Source organism: Xenopus laevis, chromosome 1S (genome assembly GCF_017654675.1).
Source record: "Xenopus laevis strain J_2021 chromosome 1S, Xenopus_laevis_v10.1, whole genome shotgun sequence".
Taxonomy (NCBI): Eukaryota; Metazoa; Chordata; class Amphibia; order Anura; family Pipidae; genus Xenopus; species Xenopus laevis.
The window spans coordinates 46,831,644-46,854,562 of NC_054372.1; the positions used below are offsets into that span (position 1 = coordinate 46,831,644).

At 39.1% G+C, this 22,919-nt stretch overlaps 1 protein-coding gene across 3 annotated transcripts in view; it reads left to right on the plus strand.

Moving 5' to 3' along the window:
- The first annotated feature begins 3,430 nt into the window (after positions 1-3,430).
- The window catches only part of slc10a7.S (solute carrier family 10 member 7 S homeolog), a 110,965-nt gene continuing 91,476 nt past the window's right edge, over positions 3,431-22,919 (plus strand). The window contains exons 1-2 of one of the 3 annotated variants that reach the window (XR_005963494.1): positions 3,431-3,925; positions 16,525-16,607. Coding sequence is in view for 1 of the 3 variants with exons in the window: in NM_001087260.1 (NP_001080729.1) it covers positions 3,826-3,925; positions 16,525-16,607 (183 nt within the window). In the remaining 2 variants the exon portion in view is untranslated. 3 annotated transcript variants of the gene reach the window in all.

Consider the following 22,919-nt stretch of genomic DNA (forward strand, 5'->3'; position numbering starts at 1 on the left):
AATGGTTATTAATGCAACATGCCAGCAATGACACCATTCCAACACAAAATCTAAGGGAACTAGAGTGCATCCCAAAACGCAGGCCAAGAATATGCCCTTGTGCTCCATAAATATTGTGATGTATCTGACCTCCTATTGCGTCGGCCCAGGTGCAGACACACTGAGTGGATTTAAGTGCAGTGGACTTGAGCATACATTTTGTCACCGAAATCTGTTCCAAAAAAATTTTTTTTACATTTTTTTATGGCTCTTGAATTATTTGTCTTCTTCTGACTCTTTCCAGCTTTCAAATGGGGGTCACTAACCCAATTTAAATGCTAATGCTCTTGGAAGCTACAGATGTATTGTTATTGCTACTTTGTATTACTCATATTTCTAAGCAGACACTCTCCCATCATCAGATCGTCATTTGGACCCTGGCAACTAGATTTCTGATACTGCAAACTGGAGAGATGCTGAATAAAAAGCTAGAAAACTCAAAAACTACAAATAAAAAATTGCAATTAGTCTTAGAATATCACTCTCTGCACCATACTCAAAGTTCCTTTGAAGGTAAACAACCCCTTTAAAACTGAATATTTTCCAAAAAAAATACTGTATATTTATCGTTGACTATAAAGCTGTAGCCGTAATACACTGGAACTTTTTTCACTAACAATGGGCAGATCTGCCCTAAGACAATAAGCCATAGCAACCAATTACATGTATGGGAGGTGTTATCCAGAATGCTTGGGACATAGGGCTTTCCAGACAAAGGATCTTTCCGTAATTTGGATCTTCATACCTTAAGTTTACTAGAAAATCATGTAAACATTAAATAAACCCAATAGGGTGGTTCTGCTTCAAATAATAATTACTTAATGTTTAGTTTGCATGTACAAGGTACTGTTTTATTATTACAGAGAACAAGGAAATCATTTTTTTAAATTTGAATTATTTGGATAAAATAGAGTCTATTATGGGAGACAGCCTTTCTGTAATTCAGAGCTTTCTGGATAACATGTTTCTGGATAACGGATCCCATACCCTAGAAATTATGCAGTGGCTTAAATTAAAGAGTGGAATATATATGGGCTGACTAGAATGCTAATAAAAAGTAGCAATAACAATGAAATAGTAACTTCAAGAGCAATCGTTTTTGGATGCTCGGGTCAGTGAACCCCATTTGAGAGCTGGAGAGAGACAAAAGAGGAAGGCAAATAATTCATAGACTATAACAATACAAAACATTGAAGACCAACTGAAAATTTGCTAAGAATAGGCCATTCTATAACATGCTAAAAGTTGTCACAAAGGTGGAATTAACCTTTAAGTACATCATCTTGAGTAATATAATGTTCCTGTCATGGTTTTATGACACAATTAACTGCTGTGTACATTTCTTACATCCTGGAGAAAGATGTGAAGGATACAACAGCTAATCTCACTGATGAGATGGCTCTAACTGACATCTGATTAGATTATTCATGCAACACGGCTGTTTAACTTTCTCTATACAAAGTGCATGTGGCACCTCAGTATGAGATAGAGAAATCCCTACCCCTGATTGGACAGCCTGCCATAGATGACGATAACCTGTCACCTGCATTGATTTTCAGATTTTTAGCCAAATCCTCTAAAATTTGTGTATTCGGAGCAGAAATAATGATGAAATAAAACTCTTGCCATTTGGGACCTTCTCAAAAGCAGTTGTTTTCAGATTTTTTTTCATGGCAAGTCCTCAAGACTCATGTTTGGCCAGGGCCCTGTTAGCTCATAAAATGGGTAACATATAGTCCCAATGGATGAACACTCACACAAAAATATACCATCTGCCTGGGTGCGTTTTGGGAAGCAATTGCTTGTTTTGCAGCCATAGTTTCACAGGTCTGAAAATTCTAGCAACACTTGATCCGGATAGGAATGGCTACTGAAGTAGAAAAAGTATATAAAATGAAAAGTATAAAATATTAAATTATGTATTAAAAGGATTAATCTTTATTTCCATTGAAATTCCAGGCCTCCAAAGTACACATTTCTAGCATCAGACATCCCCCACCTGAGGTTATTTTGCAATCCAGTTATAGCTCAGTGAAAGGATCCATTTAGAAAAAAGAACATATGTGATGTGTTTTATTTACAGGTCTTGCCTGTCCTTTTTTATCTTGTTGTTGAACATTTGGTCACAGGCAGAAACTTTAGATCAGGGGTGTCCAACCCAAAACTAGTGAAATAACACTTTGTGCTCTCTAAGTCCAGACACATTAACCACCTCATTCTGTCGTCTTGTTAGGAACAGGCTTACTATGCCAGGTTGTAACAATGTGGTGACCCATGGAGTAGGGGGGACTCTGGCCATTGCCCAGTTAGTAATAATAATATAATAATAAGTCTGTTTAATATCCAGGTGTCCCAAATTCCAATGTATAGCTCCATCTGGTTATCCAACTGGTATTGCAGTTTTTTTCTGTGTATTTTCTTTGATGTTATAAATCAGAAGTGTTTGTGTATTTCATGTGTGGCCCCAGACAGTTTTTCTTTTTCCAATGTGGCCCAGAGAAGCCAAAAGGTTGGAAACCCCTGCTTTAGATCAAAGAGTATTTGAGGTTTGGTATGTTCCTGAGTAATATAATTTCAGCCTGGCATATTTGCCAATTTTGCCATTAGGATTTTTTCTTTTGGGATCTGGTCCAATAGCCATTTGGAGGTTTTTCTCAGTGGAATGATCCCTGCTACTGATTTGCGCAAAACATATGGGCTAATACAATAATATTAGTTGATAAAACAATAAATATATAAACAAAAAGATAAGAAAAAACAAGTCCTTTCGATTTGTTCACTCCTGACGGTCCTTTCCAGTCTCTCAGCTGAACATGAAAAAATCTCACAAGAAAAAAATGGATCAGCGCCTATGGCAACAGAGAAAACAAGACAACAAAGCGCAAATATGGCGTAGTACATTCAAGTTATTCAAATAGCACCTGCCACCATGTGTTGGGAAAAAAAGAGTTCTTTCTTGTGTTAGTTCCCCTTTAAAGAGCCTGTTACTCGTCCAGGAGTAACAGGCTCTTTAAAGGGGAACTAACACGAGAAAGATCTTTTTTCCAATATTTGAATAATATTAGTTGACCTTCATTACCAGCTGGGAGACTGAGCTTTGCACATCCTAGACTAGATGTATGTACTGACTATAGCTAACATTAATTAATACATGTATCCTTTGTATGGTTTCTGTAAGGAAGCCCAACTGTACCCTGCCCAAACTGGTCATATAGTACTGTGGTCTGTAGCAGATCTAGCTGCTTCTACACAAGTCATTAGATGGGCTCTGCCATAGCAAACATCATGCAACTACTACAATAATTATACAGAGTGCTAGTGTAGGAAGCCGGTGCCCTTAAATTCATAGCACAGAAGAGGTTCGCGTTCTAGATTTGTATGGACCACCCGGCTTCTGTAGTCTCTCCCGCCATCTGCGAGCATTTCATAGTAACAGCCTATACTGTAGCACTACTGCTAGTGTGTATGTGCGTCCCAGCTCTCATCAGTTCCCTGCGGCGGAACTTGTGCCTGAGCTGAGGCATTTATGCGTGCGCTGATATTCTAGACTGCTTGGTAATGATGGCGGCTCACTGGGAGAGTTTCTTAGCAGTGGCTGGGGTCGTTCTGCCCCGTTGAAATGAACTGAAACCCCAATGCCCAGCCTCCAGGCCGCTGGTTTGCTTGCAGATACCTGAGGTGCTACATGTATGTAGAAGGGCTCGGGAGCAAGGGGGCGGGGACGATTGGTCGTTCTTATAGTCAGTAGCAGTGAGAAGAAGGAGAGAGACGGAGCGAGCTGTCAGGATGGGCCTGCTGGAGAGACTGAGGAAAGAATGGTTTATTGTCGGCATTATCCTGGTTATCGCAGCTGCTAAACTGGAACCTACCGTGGGAGTGAAAGGGGGTGAGTAGCACATTGTCTCGCTCATATCCTTATTACTGTGCATCCCTGGGGAGAGAACTTACTCCATTCACTGATGTACTACAATTCAGCCCAGCCAGCGCCTCTACATTCACATAGTGGGGGTGCTGGGTACCCGTGTGTGAGTGTGGGGACAGTTTCCGTTCATTTGTCACTGCACATTAATGTGACGGCACCTTGAGCAGCTACTTACTGAGCTCCCGAGTCATTTCCCTGGCCAAGCCCTGTACAACACTGCAGCACTCACTGCTTCTTACTGACACGTTGCACACACCTCACTTCCGTGTCCTTTTAACCAGGGCACTTGGAACATCCTCCCCGGCCAGCTTCACGCACTCACAGCAGCCAGCTCTCTCGCAGGGGCACTCTCAGCAGCTAGCAGTCTCGCAGGCATACCTCCCAACATTTTGGAAGTAAATAGAGGGACAAAAAATGTTTTCGCACGTAGCGCAGGGAATTTTTAATTTTACAAAATTTGGCAGGTTATGAAAGTTTGAAAATAATTCTTCTTATCGAAACTGTTTTTTTTTGTGTCTCAAAAATCTTATCTTATTTGCACCTGTTAGATGTTCTGTGCTCTCTGCCAAAAGCCAATTAAGTTAGAAACGTCTTTTCTTTTTCTGGCTGTTCAGTGCAGAGAAAATAGGGACTTTCCAGTAAAAAAGGTATGTCGCAGGGGCACTCACTGCAGCCAGCTGTCTCACAAGGCCACTCGCTGCAACCAGCAGTCTCGCAGGGGCACTCACTGCAACCAGCAGTCTCGCAGGGGCACTCGCTGCAGCCAGCTGTCTCGTCTGGGCACTCGCTGCAGCCAGCTGTCTCACTGGGGCACTCTGTGCGGCCAGCTGTCTCGCAGGGGCACTCGGTGCGGCCAGCTGTCTCGCTGGGGCACTCGCTGCAACCAGCAGTCTTGCAGGGGCACTCGCTGCAGCCAGCTGTCTCGCAGGGGCACTCGCTGCGGCCAGCTGTCTCGCAGGGGCACTCGCTGCGGCCAGCTGTCTCGCAGTGGCACTCGCTGCGGCCAGCAGCCTCGCAGGGGCACTCGCTGCAACCAGCAGTCTCGCAGGGGCACTCGCTGCAACCAGCAGTCTCGCAGGGGCACTCGCTGCAACCAGCAGTCTCGCAGGGGCACTCGCTGCAACCAGCAGTCTCGCAGGGGCACTCGCTGCGGCCAGCAGTCTCGCAGGGGCACTCGCTGCGGCTAGCAGCCTCGCAGGGGCACTCGCTGCAACCAGCAGTCTCGCAGGGGCACTCGCTGCAACCAGCAGTCTCGCAGGGGCACTCGCTGCAACCAGCAGTCTCGCAGGGGCACTCGCTGCAACCAGCAGTCTCGCAGGGGCACTCGCTGCAACCAGCAGTCTCGCAGGGGCACTCGCTGCAACCAGCAGTCTCGCAGGGGCACTCGCTGCAACCAGCAGTCTCGCAGGGGCACTCGCTGCAACCAGCAGTCTCGCAGGGGCACTCGCTGCAACCAGCAGTCTCGCAGGGGCACTCGCTGCAACCAGCAGTCTCGCAGGGGCACTCGCTGCAACCAGCAGTCTCGCAGGGGCACTCGCTGCAACCAGCAGTCTCGCAGGGGCACTCGCTGCAACCAGCAGTCTCGCAGGGCACTCGCTGCAACCAGCAGTCTCGCAGGGGCACTCGCTGCAACCAGCAGTCTCGCAGGGGCACTCGCTGCAACCAGCAGTCTCGCAGGGGCACTCGCTGCAACCAGCAGTCTCGCAGGGGCACTCGCTGCAACCAGCAGTCTCGCAGGGGCACTCGCTGCAACCAGCAGTCTCGCAGGGGCAGCTCGCTGCACCAGCAGTCTCGCAGGGGCACTCGCTGCAGCCAGCAGTCTCGCAGGGGCACTCGCTGCAGCCAGCAGTCTCGCAGGGGCACTCGCTGCAGCCAGCAGTCTCGCTGGGGCACTCGCTGCAGCCAGCAGTCTCGCAGGGGCAATTTGCCACAAGTAATTGGGCAAATTCTCAAGTCCAATCCCATAGGAATGGCATAAACGTGATGTACCTGTGCAATGTTACCACTCTCTCAATCGCTTTATTGTGACACTATTCACAACTTTCCACAAAGGCATAGTGTCCTGTCTGCTATTTGTTACAATATATAGTTCTATAATATTCTATAATATATTGTATAGCCCATATTCTACATATAAAGAGACTTTATATTTGTCTTGAATAGTCTGTTGTCTCCGCACTAGCAATATTGATCAGTGCTTATTAAAACTCTCTCTTTTTTTCATATCTGCTGTTCTTCTTTTCCATCAGCCTCCGACTAGTGTATGTGGCAGGCGCCCGCCGGCCAATGGTAAGCCCTGAAAAATCCCTTTTCACCTGGCAGGAAAACAAAACACCGGTATCCCTGTTTTTGATAGATTCATGGTTTGTCTAGAATAGAGGTGAAGACTATGGGAAATACTTTATGCATGGTGATATTGCAGCAACTGGTATAGCAGCTTCCATAAAGACCGATTCAATACTAATATTATGTGGGTTGCTGTGTTTTCTTGTGTGTGCTGTTTGTTGCATTTCGATCCATTTGCTAGTGCAAGCTGTGTGAGAGTACATAGTAATGTAGTAGGGTACACACACACACACACAAACACACACAGAATGGAAAGGGTATCTCCCACAGTGTGCACTAAACAGGCCAAAGTTCTTTAAAATGTCTGCCCTGTGCCCCAGAAAAGTAAAAAACAATTCTGGGGCTCCCCTTCTTAGAGCATGTGCTCAGTAAGAGACCCACAATATACCTCCCCCCCACTTGTCATTACTGGGCCCCGAATGGTTGCTGGGTCTGCACCACCTATAGTTATGCCACTAATATTATTTTTTGTATGTAATCTGTATGTTAATAGCCACTATTTTACAGCACTGTGAAACATTGACGCATTTAAAATATGTGTAATAATAATAGTAATTGATACACTATTCTGCATGTTACGAGTTTCCAGCGTGGATGTTTTTGTTGTGATGGCTTTGAATATTCATTCAGGTAGAGGAAACTTTGAGTAAATGTTTAACTTTTACTCTTCTGGGCACACTACATGGCGTCATGGAACTGTTGTGTGGAGAATATTTATGCATTATCCGATTCCATATAACTGTTAATCCACTGTCTTGATATTTAACCAGAAGATAGGGGTTTTTTGTGTGCTGTGATGAATAAGTGCTTCTTGTTAAGTTGAAACTGCCTGGCATTATCCATTCATAGTAAAGGCAAACACAACTGAATGTATTGCACCTTCCTTTCAGAAAAAATACAAGTAAAATATTATAATGGCATCGCCCCTTATTAGAGTAACATCCACATTTAACAGAGACTTCTACCTAGATGTTACATGAATTAGAATTATTTTAAACTATGTTTTTTAAAATCTTTGCACAATGAAGTACCCTAACATAGATGTAATTTCAATGTTCTCTTTGGTCACCACAAATATACCCTAAGTCCTTTGGAAGTTTCTCCATTGAGAAGGTGCCTAATAAAAACTGATATTTTGTGATCTTATTTTGCACAAACTTGGCAACTTCAGAAGAAAAGTATGGAAATAATCACACCTTCTTGGCATTACTGTGCTTGGTTTGACTGCTGCATTATTACTGGGTTGTCTGCACCCCTTTGGAATTCAAATTTTTTTAGAAGCCTTATACAGGGCAATATGTTTCACTAATACTGTAGCAGAATGGCAGCCAGCCAGGGACCTGGGTGCTGTTTTTCTATGGTGCTGCCTGAGGACAGCTTTTACTGTGCTAGACAGTTATGTCTTTTACAGGACTGGGCTCCCTGAAGATTGAAACTGGCACAGGCCCAGCAAACAGTGGGTAAGAAACATTTCACGACTGGCACATGGATTAGATCTTCAAGGAGAAGTAAAGCTTAATTAAAGAAGTAGCAATACATTTTTTGAGCTTCTGTACCAGCCTAAGGCAACCACAGCCCTTTAGCAGTATAGATCTGTGTCTCCAAAGATCCCCCAGTAGCTCCCCATCTTAGTTTCTGCTGATTCACTGCACATGTTCTGTGCTGGTGTCACTATCCTGAGCTTAGGGACCCACTCACAATGTACAGTACACATAGAATATAAATGTCACAATATGAAGCTGATTAGTAATTAATACAGATAGCATAAACCTTATTTTCTGCTTGATGATTTGTGACGACCCCTAAGCTTATCTTCTCAACAGCTGCTCAGAGCCCACTGAACATGTGAGTGTTGCAGACACTTTCCAAAATGGTGTCCCCCTGTGACAAGTTTGAAGTCCTGGATCATTGCTGCTATTGAGAATATGAAACTTTAGACTGGTGCAATAAGTTCAGTATATCGATTTATTTTTAGAGTTTAGTTCTCCTTTAAGCTGCAGGTAGTGAGATATTTTATAATGCCGTGTATCTCAGAATTCCTACTTTACTTTTAACTGGGAGAATTCACAAACCATCACATCACTACACAATGCTTTTAATGAGGAATGTGCTTTATACAACATCAAAGTAATTCACTATTCTTTTAATGTGCAGCTGTACAACTCTATAGCCTCTGTCGTTAGGTTTTACAGTTACCATCAAGAACATCATCAAATAAATTTATAAACTTTAGATTTGGTGAAAAACGTACAGGTTAGAAAGGTCTTCTTGCCCATGATTATCTGAAATTTACTACAGCCTAACTAAGTATATAACTCGAATTTAGGATTGACAGCTAACTGGTATTATACCATCTGTCACGTAAAAACAATGTGTGATGCCAATGAAAGATAAAAAGAAAGGAAAGTTTATATATTTTTTATTTTTTCCAGAAAAACTGCCAACTTGTATGTTGCCTGTTGCCCATTGCCTTTGTTTGGCTTTGTGTCTGAATCTGAATGAATTTATTTATCTTTGTTCTGACTCATAGGTTGGATGTATTTGCTACTGTTTTACATAATGCAGGTGTAGAATCTATTATCTGTAAACCCACCAACCATAAAGCTCTGAAATACATCTGTGCTTTTTCCGTTCCAAACCCGAATTGCGGGAAAAATTTACCACAAAATCCTGCGTCAAATTAAATTAAAACAAAAACTAGGCCGAAACCCTCAAAGATCATGAAAGTAAAAAAAATCTTCAAATTGTTAAATGGACATCTGCCATTGACTTTTACTTGATTGTAGCTGGGGTATTTTTGGATTTGAATTATTAGCAGCTTTGGAGCATAATTTTATTCCCTCTAAAACTTTAACATTTTTTCCCTTTAAAAACTCAAGCTTTAATAAATAGGCCTCATAATGTTTCGGGTCAAAACTAAATACACTGTTCAACAAACAAGTTCTAATTAAATGTAGTGTATCCAACACTATAAAGAAAATGGATATTTTCCAATTTGACAACCATAACTTGTGTGTCCTATTTTAATTAGGGCTTCTATAATCCTCTCATGGTAGACTAAAGTAATTAAAGCAGATGCCCACCCAAAGAAAAAAAAAAAAATGTATTTATGCATAATGAATTTGTACATCTAAGCAACTTTGCAATGATTTTGAAGCGGTTTTATTCTTTAACTATTTCCGCCTCTGTTTTCCTACTGATACCATTGAAACACTGTATTGGTAGCCTGCTCCTTTCCAGCCAAGACTCCAGTTTCCACAATGCCTTGTACATATGTTCTGTGATAGACAGACCTGAGAAAGAGGAGAATAAGAGAAGCATGAAAAGCATTGTGGAGAAGAATTGATTTCTCCACCAACACAATATAGGTGCAGTAAGTGGCACGAAATTGTGCTTTTAGTGCTCGGTAAAAGGAGCATTTGGCACAGTTTTTAGAATCTGAGAACTATATGCGATGCCCTTTGGAACGTCCTAGCTTGCATGTTTGAATGAAGCTCAAGTTAGGGGCATCCAAGGGTCCATCCTAATGCTGACATCTTAAATATAGTGCTGCCAAACACAAGCTTTCATGAGAAATAGGCTTATTTTTGTGCTCCCTTAAGACCTGTTGTAAATACAAAACTACTTTCATTTCTACTTTTGTCTACAAATAACTTCACAATCACTAAATAGTTATCATTCTTGCATATTGTAAAGGTTGGTTGAATTAAATAAATATGATTTTATTCGTATGTGTATGACCATCTTAAAGGGCATCCCTCTAAGTGTAGCGATCCTTTTCCTTTTTAACAACCTTTGTCTGTTTGCCACCTACCTAGACCTCTGCCAGTGATGCTGTACATGAATGAAAGCTCACTTGCCTGAACTTAAATTCATTTCCTTTGCTTTATGTCTGCCCAGTTTGATTTCTGCATTTTAGTACTAGCCCCTGGGCAGATTCACTGTGTTGATGCCCTATGAGAGTAGGAAGTGTAAGCGACCTACCTCTCGGCTATTTAAGCTCCTCTGGTCCACCAGGAACAAATTCCTCTATACGTTTCCTTAGTTGGATGACCAACATTTAGTCTCATGACCCCACACCCATTGGCATTTTTTGGTTCAGATTGCAAAGGAGATTATAATATTCCATTGAAGACATTTGCTTGAATGCACTTTTATTTTAAATAGGGATTTCCATTAAACATTGCGGAAGTATAGGATTCTTTCTGAGCAACATTGTTTACTGTGTTTTCTCTAAGTACAGTATTTGACATCACTATTTTTATAATATAGCAGGTTGAGGTTGACATTAGTACAGTGTGTAAATTCCTGAATTATGAGTATGAGGCTTATCATTTAACCATTTGATTATAAATAGCTTGTTTATTGTTCCATAAGGCAAAGATCACACAGATATTTTCTTCTTACAGTAAAAATGTAAAGGAAAAGTTTTCTTGTATTGTGCCAAGATCTTTGTGATTCTTTCTCCTTTTTAAATGGCAGGATTTCTGCCAGTTGAAATGTTAACATGCTTATTAACACTTTTTTTTTAAAAAAAAAAATGTTTTGGAAAAACTCAAAACTGATGGTAACCATCCTCAGGACCCATGCTAAATAGTGCAGCTGCTTTTAATTCTATGTAGCTGGCATTTCAGTTATGCTGATGTAGCCTAGAATATTCCTATAGAATTTAGCTTGTATTGTGTACATTTGCTTTTTGTTGAATGTCCCTTCATTTCTTTTGAATTGTTGTTTCAGAGAGTAACCACTGACCTGTCTATAATGCATTGTTTTCGAACTGTTCTGAATGGTATCAATCATGACTGTTTATTAGATATTGTTAGAAATAGGTCATGCCTTCTTTGTGGCACCTCAACACATACATGGCACTGACACTCAAGTTAAATATTCTGTGTAGATTCTGGGTTTCAGTGTATTCTGTGCTGAATCCTATTCTTACAGCTGCTTAAAGGGGTTGTTCACCTTCCAAACACTTTATTCAGGTCAGTTGCTTTCAGATTGTTCCTCAGAAATAAAGAAGTTTTTTCAATTAATTTCCATTATTTATTTTTTTATTGTTTTTCCTAAATCTAAGTTTAAAGTTGAATGTTTCTGTCTCTGGTGTTTCAGTCCAGCAGCTCAGTAATTCAGGTGCAGACTCTGAACTTTTACAAGTTTGCAACATTTAGTTGATACATTTCTCAGCAGCATCTCTGGAATATTAGCAACTATTGTATCAAGTCTAACAGCTGCCTGTAATGAAACCCAGAGATACTGCTCAGCAGGGACAAAGATAAGAAATGTATCAACTAAATGTATTAATTTAGAACAGTTGACAGGGTCGGCGAACCCCCCTCCCAGAGCTGCTTTAAAAGGTGAAAAATGACACTTCACAATTTAATATTAGAAAAACTGTGACACATAGAAAATAGACAGTAATTGGGAAAAATACGTTATTTCTGGTGATCTATCTGAAAACAACTTGGGGTAAATTTATCAAAGAGTGAAGTTCCGCAATTAGAGTGAAATTCTACAACTCTCAATTCATTTCTATGGGATTTTGAAAGGCGTATTTATCAATGGGTGAAAGTGAAAGTTCACCCTTTGATAAATACGCCTATAAAAATCCCATGGAAATGAATGGAGAGTGGTGGAATTTCACTCTAGTGGCGGAAATTCACTATTAACTTCACTCTTTGATAAATATACCCCCTAGTTGTTTCAAGGTGAACAACCACTTTAAAGGGGAACTATCGCTAAAATGAAAATTTGATATATATTGATATCATACTGGAATAAGAAACTTTCTAAATACAATCAATTACATATTCTGAACTGTTTCTAAAATAACCAAGTTTGTCTTCACTATCCTTCTCTCAGCATCTGTTTCTCTTCATTCTGTCTTCATGCAGCAGTTGGGTGTCCGATATTCATTGACAGTTCGATCCAATATACCTTATATAGAAATTAAAATCACCAGACATCATGTCTCTCTACATGCAGGATTTGTGCAAAAGGCAGTTTTTTTGTTAGATTTTGTTTGTACTGGAATCCATTATTTGAGCGAGCTTTAATTCATCTGCTAGGGAGATAGCCCCCCTATAAGATACTGTATATTGGATTTAACTGTCAATGACTTTCTGACATCCAACTCCTGCATGAAGACAGAATGAAGAGAAACAGATACTGAGAGAAGGTTAGTGAAGATAAACTTGATTATTTCAGAAACAATGCAGGATATTTAATTTATTGTATTTCCAAAGTTTTTTATTTCAGTATGCTAAAGCTCATATTAAATTTTCATCTTCACATCTTTGTTTTTTTTTGCAGAGGTTGCTAAACTTCTACCTCCAGCATGGCTAAATACACTGTTAAATCTTGAAGGCTTCAATCCCGACCCTCTTTGGTACCCTACTTTTAGTTTAGATCTCCAAATGCTATGGGTTCATGAACTTTGTATACCTGTACTTTCATTTTTTTTTTAATTACCCTCATTTAGTCATACAGTGAAAATACCTAACTTCGTCAAAGGTTATTCAGGCTCATGCAATGCTTAATTTGTTTGTCCATTTTTAAATGTTTGTGTTAGCCATCCCTTGGGCTGTACTCTTACTCCTGGGTGGTGATGTTTTGCCTCTACAGATAGACTGCTCACTGTCTGCTGTGCGTCAGAAAGGAGTTGTTTTGCATAGCTCTGTCCATGTAAATATCATTACTATCCCACTAGTTCAGGCAGAAGTTACTGGAGCAGGATGACTGTCGTCTTCCCATTTTTGTCAGTAGCATACAGGTTGTGTCAGTATGTTCTTGTGCTGCTGGTAGTGCTTATTAAAACACTCATTTTCGATGCACTTGGTATAAATCAGTGATCCCCAACCAATGGCTCAGGAGCAACATGTTGCTCACCAACCCTTTGGATGTTGCTCCCAGTGGCTTCAAAACAGGTGCTTATTTTTGAATTCCAGGCTTGAAGGCAAGTTGTGATTGCATAAAAAACATGTTTTCTGCCAAATAGATCCTCTAGTAGCCTGTTAGTCCACATAGGGGCTGTCAGCCAACCAGAGCCCATATTTTTTCATGCTTGTGTTGCTCCCCCACACTTTTTAGTATTGCCTCACTGGTACAAAAGGTTGAGGACCCCTGAAAGCCAACAATGTTTTTTTCATCTGTGTTTGAATTACATAAATGTATACATAGCTGCTATAGAGGAGACAATAACACCCTTTAAGATTTAAAACTGTCCTAATAATCACCTTATATGATCTAAAGCAGTGATTCTTCCTTTGTAGTCAAGACTCCTGTCTGCTTGAAATGCAACTACCAGCCTTGGTTATAATTATAGGTATCTGCTGTTATATAAATATTTACATTTCTTCTAATGAGAAAAGAGCCATAACCAGAAAGTTGGAAAGCAACTGAAATATAAATGGACTGAAATCTTAGCTTGAGCTATGTTAGTGCTGAAGGTGCTATATAGTCATATACTGTAGGTCATATAGTAGCAGCAACATGTAGTGGGATTGTAGTTGTTCAGTCTTGCTTTTCCCGCAAATAAAAGCATTTCATATACAATAAAATCCTTTTTACGTTTTTTAGGGGACAGAAAAAAATTAAAAATCTTGGAAATGTATGTTTTTGGAATAATGTATTGGTAGGACCAGTAAAGGCATGTCAGAATGGCTTCACATTTAGTAAAACACTGGTATATAAAGCATATGTCTTATAAGTAAGTTTGTCTTTTTCATTGTACTGTATAGTTGTGGCCACAAACGCCTGTAATTGTCTCCCAGTGATTTCTAGTGACAAATTATTTTCCCAAGATGCAGATTGCCATTTTCAGCTACCATTTACACCTGCTTAAAATAAAACATCTCATTGGTTGCTATGGGTCAGTTCTCATAGGCATCTTTGTGTCTCTTATTACATATGGAGCATTGGAGTTGTGTTACCATAACTTCTAACAAAGAAATTAACAAAACAGATTGCACATTTTACATGTGTAAATTATTTGATTAAATATTACAAAAATAATTTGAGGTGTTGGTACTAGTCTTATTGGGGCACATGAGTCCAGTACAACCAGTAAGGGGCAGATTTATTAAGGGCCGTATAGTAAATTTGAATTTGGTTGAGCTAATAGGAGATGTTAATAGCCTTTTTAAAATTCAAGGTTTTTTTTTTTTGGGTGAAACAAATCAAATATTAGACATTCAAATGTTTCCTTAGTAACCCCCAGTCAAATTGTGAGTATATTCCAATGAAAAAAAATTCAAATGAATTCGAAATTCAACCTTTAATAAAGGGGACTCTAACGGGGGGAATTTAATATCACGCGCAATCGCATAAACTGTTCGCAAAGCGAATTGCAAGTAGTTTGTGCGCGAGAGTGGGTATGTAATAATTCGCTTTGCCACTGCCACTGTTTCCGCCATTTCCCTCCACTTTGCGAACTTTTTTTATTGCGCTCTGTTGCGCTATCAATGTAATAAAACTTCTTATCGCAAATTGCTTATATTGCGAGTCATGTCTGTAGTCGCTGTTCAGTGCAAATGTTATTCGCAATCTAATCGCAATGTAATTGTGTTCACGTGACTTTGCTATCAGTGTTGTGAGAAGAAGGTGTATGTACAACTTTTGCAGAAAGATATTCGTGGAGCAATTCCACCGTTCCCATTGCGTAAGTTTTTTCGATATTCTTCATGTAATTTAAAAATGTGGTCAAGTTATATGTGGTAAAGATATATGTCAGCATTTTTTTTTATAAAGGTATATGGTTATTAGTTTATGGTAAAGGTATATGGTTATTAGTTTTTTTCCAGTGAAAACATCTTTCATTGCAACTCATCTTATTTTTGCGTTTGCTACTGTTTTGTGCTTATGTAATATTATCTGTGCGAAAAATATTGCATTCCGCTTAGCGCAAATATACTCGCAAAAGTGCGAATGCGTGCTGCGATAACGCCAAATATTACATTTGGGGGAAAGTGTATTAAATCTTATCTTCCATTCAAAATCTTTAATACCCCAGCAACATTCTGTAGTAAGGATTTGGGGACACAAGCTGTCAGTTCTGCTGCTCTAAGCCTGCAAAATTACACGTATCCGCTCCATGCCCCTGCTCCGCTCTGTGCACACACCCAGCAGAGCAGAGTTCGGCCCAAAGATGTCTCCTTTCACGTATTCGGGCAGATCTCGGCTTTCGTCCCATTGCACGTGAGCACACCCAGGAGGATACATTTCAAATCAATTGAACTGGACCACGGTACTCATCCATTTCCCTCAGCCTGCAAAAATAAAGCAGATCATAAAGCTCTGTGTGCCCTTAGCCTAATATGTAGCTGAGTGGTAAAGCCATGTTAACTTATCCTTTACTAGGATCTCTGGTAATACAAGCAAGGCAACTTTTTCAGCCCTAGTTAATTAATGGAAACCTGTGAAAAAATCTCTTTTTCTAATGGCTGACTGACAGCTAAAAGGCTGGTGTGTATACAAAACAAAGGAAGAATTGTCAGTGCTTTGTATAACCCACTCTTGTTTGTGTGCAAATAATGAGTATTATTTCTGTTAGCTTGTCTGTTTTAGAATGTAGGTAAGAATGACTGCCAGCATATGAGTGTTTCTAGCAGCTGATCAGCCTAGTAAATTAGGCTGAGTGTTGGTGATTTCTTTCTTTGCTCCATGACTTCTAACAATGCCCAAATGTATATGGAGGTGCAACACTTTAGGGCTCATCTACAACCACAGCCAGTGCTGTGGCCATCAAAAATGGGTGCAATTGTTTCTCAAATTGATACCATTCATTAAGTACACTCCTTGCTCTTCTGTATAGCTGTGTCTGCGCTTATGTGTCTGTCTCACTACCTGTTTGGAATTGTGGGCAAATTGTGGGTGTATTGATGCAGGCAGCCCTGGAGCTACCACTACCTTGAAAGTGCAGATTTTGACACATTGTTTCATTCAATAATCCGTAACACTTTTTAAAAAATGTATTGTAATTTTAATCAGGGGTGAGCTTTGTGGTCTCTTGGTTAGCCAAAGGTACTAATGCTTTAGTCCGATGACAATTGCAACTAACCAGGGAGGTGGCGAGAACAGGCCTGGAAATGGCCAGACTAGTCACTTCTGTTATACTTCTGGATTGCTCCCCTTGTATTCTCATACAACAGTTTGTCTTTTATGTAGCCAAGCTTGAATTTAATTATTTTTGCTTATTTGCTTTTTCTTTTTTCTTTTTGTAGGGCCATTGAAGCCAGAAATTACCATCACGTATATTGCAGTGTCTGCTATATTCTTTAACAGTGGACTCTCCTTAAAAACAGAGGTAGAGTATAATTTCCTTTATTTGCTGATTGTTGCTAAATAAAGCTTTCACGTATATATTGTATAATGTTAATTTTACATTAAAGGCAAATCTTTAATACAATATATGGGTATTTTTACACTGTGCATTGATTTTGGTTTCATTGCAGCAGCATTACTCATTAAAAAAAATGGTGACTGATGTACTGCTTATGATGTAAAAACCTTTAGTAATCACACCATGATTTCTACATTCTTAAAACTTCTTAAAGGGATACTGTCATGGGAAAAAATTTTTTTCAAAATTAATCGGTTAATAATGCTGCTCCAGCAGAATTCTGCACTGAAATCCATTACTCAAAAGAGCAAACATATTTTTTTATATTCAATTTTGAAATTTGACATGGGGCTAGACATATTGTTAATTTCCCAGCTGCCCCAAGTCATGTGAATTGTGCTCTGATAAACTTCAATCACTCTTTACTGCTGTACTGCAAGTTAGAGTGATATCACCCACCTCCCTTTTTCCCCCCAGCAGCCAAACAAAAGAACAATGGGAAGGTAACCAGATAGCAGCTCCCTAACAGAAGATAACAGCTGCCTGGTAGATCTAAGAACAGCACTCAATAGTAAAAACCCATGTCCCACTGAGACACATTCAGTTACATTGAGAAGGAAAAACAGCAGCCTGCCAGAAAGCATTTCTCTCCTAACGTGCAGGCACAAGTCACATGACTGGGGCAGCTGGGAAATTATCTAGCCCCATGTCAGATTTAAAAATTGAATATAAAAAAATCTGTTTGCTCTTTTGAGAAATGGATTTCAGTGCAGAATTCTGCTGGAGTAGCACTATCAGTGATTGAGGGAGGGGCACATGGTTCATATCTGTTGCTTTTGAATCTAAGCTAAATGCTAAGAATCAATTGCAAACTCACTGAACAGTTATGTCCCATGTGGCCCCCTTTATAGTCGCTGACTAACTCAGCGTTAGAGAGCTAAAAAGCAGGGAGTTATGTTCTGTTATGTTATGTTAGACATCCAGTCACTACAGCCTTTATACATTACATTTTTGGCTAACTGAACATTTTTTTATTTTGCACAGCCTATCTATTTACCAAGTTTTTATTTATTCACTGAACTATCCCTTTAAGGAAATTTGACTTTTAAGATACTAAAAAAGGTTTCATTTAGTAGGAATGACAAATATAGGGATGGAAGGGATAGATTACAGATTCCAAGGCACTTTACCGGTTTCTATGCTCTCATTGTAAGATTCCCCATAGACTATCCCTTTGAGTACAGGCTCCCTTTACAATAAGGATTAGGTCTACTTGATAAGCTATAATTTTGCAGAAATTAGACACAGTTGTAATACTAGTATTATAACATTGGTCAATGTTTTATACAATGTAACTTACTTTTGGTATACAATACTTTTCAGTATATTCGTGATGAATATTTGGTCTATTTTACTTTCTTTATCCTTTTTTTTTCTCTTCATTTCTGTTTTAATTATTTGTCATTTCTTTATTATTTCCCTTTTATATATAATGGCGTTGTGTACTGTTTTCAACACAAAATGAAAGACACACAAACGTTCTCTGTTACTCGTATGTTATACTTACGGAATCCTTTTTTGTATGTACTTTGCAAACTGTCATTCATATGGATATGTATGCTTTATTGCTTTGCACCTAAATAAAAATAAAAATAAATAAAAATATTGAAACAATATAGGGATGTAAGTGATGCAGTGAGTTCATCTGAGCCCTTTTTGTCTTACTGCCATATATGATGGTCTTGGTCAATGCACACCATGTATTGCCACTGCCAGTGATGGAACAAGTAGCAGGTCATTCAGATTTGACCAACTAAAGAATCACTTTGTATTTCTCATTATAGTGCTATATGGAAATCAGATGCAATTTTTTTAAAGGGCCACTGTTAACCTTAAATATTCCCCCCCCCCCCACCAAAGGTGCGGGCTAATAGACCCGTACTCTGATTGGGGGGTAACAGTAGTTTAAAAAATAATACTAATAATAAAAAAAAAATTGCTCCCCGCCTTGAATTTGGAGCCAATTAAAAAAAAAAAACTACTGATAACCCTGGAGTACAGGCTCTATTACAGTTATAAAGGGGAAAACAGAATTTTTTGGTTTTTGAGATTTATTAAAGGAGAACTAAACCCCAAGCTAATGAAAACCCCTACCCTCCATAGTCCCCCCGCACAGGTGTCAATACCTGTAAATGCTCCTAAGTCTTTAATTACCCCTCAATGTAGAGTCAGCGGAGCTCATGGGCGCCATCTTCACGGTTTTGGCGTATCGGCGCATGTGCAGTTGTAGCGATTTTTTTTGGTCCCGAAAAACTGCACATTGAGGGGTAATTAAAGTCTTAGGGGCATTTACAGGTATTAACACCTGCGCGGGGGAACAGGGAAGGGGGACTATGTATGGTAGGGGTTTTCAATAGTTTGTGGTTTAGTTCTCCTTTAAATGAGAACTAAACCCCTTTGTTAATAAAATCCTCTACCCACCGATACTGCGCTTACTTTCATGAAGATTCCCGAAGTGCTGAAGATGGCCACTGTAAGCTCCGCTGCACTGACTCTGCAATGAAGGGTAATTAACAACTTAGGGGCATTTACTTGTGTGAACATCTGTGTGGGGGGAGCAGGGAGGGGGGACTATGGAGGATAGGGGGTAAGGGTTTTTATTAGCAAGGGGGTTTGTTCTCCTTTAAACCTAGACAGTGTTAAAAGTCAGAATAAAAAACCTGCTGAGGTCATGTAGAAGTCAATGGCAGTGTCCCTTTTACAATTAGAACAGAATCCGAAAAAATTGTGGTTTTCGGGCGATAATCTGAAAATATCGTACAATTTGAATTTTATTGAGTCTTTTCCTGCACCAGATCTTTTTGAGTTAATTTATTAATAAGTTAAAAATGTGCATGGGAATTTGGTTGAAGGGGTTTTGAGAAAATAATGTGAAATATTGGATCTTAGTAAATAACCCCCTGGGTATTTCGTTGCCTGTGGGGAGTCATGTTCCCCACAGGCAGTAAAACATCTGGAAACACCATTGAATTTCTGCTGTGGTATTGGGTAATCACACTAAAATGTGGAAGCTAGCATTGCCCCATATGTTATTGAGGTATTTTGCTTAAATATTAGCAGAATGGGGAAAAACTCCTGATACATGCCATCTTTGTTGATTGAGGACCCTACAGGATACTAGATACATTACTGCAAGTGAGAAAGTTTATAAAAGAGTTTCTGCCCCTCAGCAAGACCCTCATTCTTGCCCTGTTTTGGGACTTGTTTGAATCATGTTTTTCTAATTGAAGGAAGCCTTTTTTAGTTTGCCATTTTTCTGTAAACATCCCACTTCTATGCATCTTTATGAATATCAGACCTTGAGCAGGTGGCGAACACACTCTGAGACAAAATAATCTTTGAGAATTGCAAATTTTTCTCACTTGCAAAGATTTGACTTTTATCTTGTGCTGGTTGAACTAATGCTTTATCTTCTCGGTGTATCAACTGATCTACTCTGATGCTTTGAGATATCTCCCCATAAGGTCATCAATATTAAACAATCCATACAAACAGAAGCAGAAAGGTATTTGCACATTAACAACAAATCTGTAGCCTCCTGGATTTCTCCTTAGAATGCTCTAAAGGCATTTATTTGAGGAGAAAAATTGATTATTTCTGCTGCCCAGTCCAAGCTAAATATTTCAACATTTCAGCTTGATGTAATTACAAAGAGCACTTGTACAGAAAATGCAGACACGTTCCTAATTTCTTGATCTTCATTGAAACACGGGCAAAAAAAATGCCTGCATGATTTAGGTGGGTCATGTAGAAAATACTAAGAAATCTTTAATAATATATATGCTTAAAGATTTACACAAATAGTGTTTATTTTATTATTCTTATACTCAGAAAGGGATAAGTGATGTTTATGAAGTGCTTGGCTTGAGTACCCCTATGCTTCTGTAATTGCAAATTGAATGTTTTGAGAGCTGTTGCTGCAGTGCAAGCCAGTTCTCTACTGATTTTATTTACATAGTGATTTATTCGCTGTATGGCTAACTTGAACCTAATTTATACTAACCATATCAAGACTTTATAATATTTATTCACTGCAAAAAGTTAGTAACTATTGCATATTGAACCAAATACTTCACCAATTATTGCTATTGCATCTGGGCCCACCTACTTGCTTAACCTCATCTTTATGATGTTTTTGCATGTTTTCTTTCTTTACCTTAATTAAAATTTAAAGGGGAACTAGTGTGAAAATGAAAATGTAATATAAGTCATTATACGGAATTAAGAAACCTTATAAATACATTCAGTTATATATTCTGTATAGTTTCTGAATTAATCAAGTTTATGTTCACTATTCCTCTTTCAGCATTTGTTTGTCTTCATTCTGTCTTCTTGCAGGATTTGGGTGTCAGATATTTATTGACAGTTAGACCAAATATATCTTATGGGGGGATACCTTTCCTAGCTGATGTATTCGAGCTCATTCAAATAACTGATTCCAGTACAGACAAAATCTAACAAAATAACTGCATTTTGCACAAATCCTGCAGGCCGCCAGTTGAACAACCCTGTTCTAGACAAAAGGAGGCCCCCCAATATTTATTTAATATTGACATGATTTTCTAGTAGTCTTAAACTATGAAGTTCCAAATTACGGAAAGATCCGTTATCCGGAAAACCCCAGGTCCTGAGCATTCTGGATAATAGGTCCCATACCTGTGCTGTAATCAGTTATTTGAGTGAGCTCTAATACATCTGCTAGGAAAGTAAGCACCCCTATAAGATATATTGGATCTAACTGTCAATGAATATCTGACACCCAACTCCTGCATGAAGAGAAACAGATGCTGAGAGAGGGATAGAGAATATAAACTTTATTTCAGAAACGGTACAGAATTTTTAATTGATTGTATTTAGAAAACTACTTATTTCAGTATGCTGAAGCTTATATTACATTTTAATTTTCACAATAGTTCCCCTTTATAATTGAATGTTCCTCTTTGACGTTTTGAAGTCTAGCAGCTCAGTAATCCAGGTGCAGATTCTGACCTGAAAAACGGTCACAAATAGAAAGTAGATGAAAAAAGTCTTTAGTTCTGAACTGGAAAATATTTTTGAATATTTTTTGCTCACTCATGGCTCTGAGCTCAGATTACAGCAGGGAGGGGAAGAGGGAGAGAGACAGGAGCAAACTGAGCATGCCCTAGCCCTGGAGTTTTAAGCTGAAAACAGGAAGTCTGATACAGAAGCCTGTGTGTACACAATAGAAGACAAGAAATGCTGTGTTTCTTTTGACAGAGGACTCAGAGCAGCATTACTTTGAGGGTTTACTGGTGTATTTATATTGACCTTTCTGATAAAGCTTACTTAGTTTTAACTGTTCCTTCTCCTTAAAAGAAGCTGTCAGGGAAATTAAAAACATAATTATGTGGACACACACATTTACAATTTAGAATTGTCTAGTCAACTGCAACCACAATTTTTGCCTGAGAACTGTGGCTTTGCACAACATATTACATACTGACAGCTAAATTACTCAAAACACTAACAAGTAGGCAGTACTGGAAATACATATCATGAATCTGCAGTATCATATGTTCTATAGTCAAATGTATAATCTGGTATGTTGTATGGGTATTTTTCATCTTCCCATGAACGTGGAACTGAATTGCTATCACGTGCCTTAGCACTTGCAAATATTGCAGGTAGTTTATATTCTAATTATTCCAACCCTTAATTCCATTTAGGAGTTGTCATGTTCTTTTATACTTTTGGTTCTAAGCCATTAAATTCACAAGAGCATCTTATTACAGATAGGCAGTGCACATTGGAATGTTAATAGGTTTGTATCCTAGTGAAAAGCTGCAAATGAAGCTTGGAGACAAATTGAGTTTATTTATCTGAACATCTCAGGAGAATGGTTATTAAAGCTCAGCAAAACCTCAAAATCCTACAAATGTAATTCATGTACCAACAGGGAAAATGCAAAATGAAAAACAGTATAATAGATGTCAAAGAAGAACCAGTTTTGAAAATGAAAAGTTAAATATTTGTGCAAGAAATATGTATGGCTTTATATCATAGGGAGAGGTGTGCATTGTTTTGGCTCCCAGTGTCTGTGTTAATTGTCCTTGAAGGTTTTCATGATAGATCTTATCAAATAGTGAAAAATCGTAAAACAATAACATGAGTTCAATGGACCGCTGAGATTCCAGGGAAATTTGGTGATTGTAATACCCTGTTCAAAACATCAGGGAAATACCTACCATTCTGTTG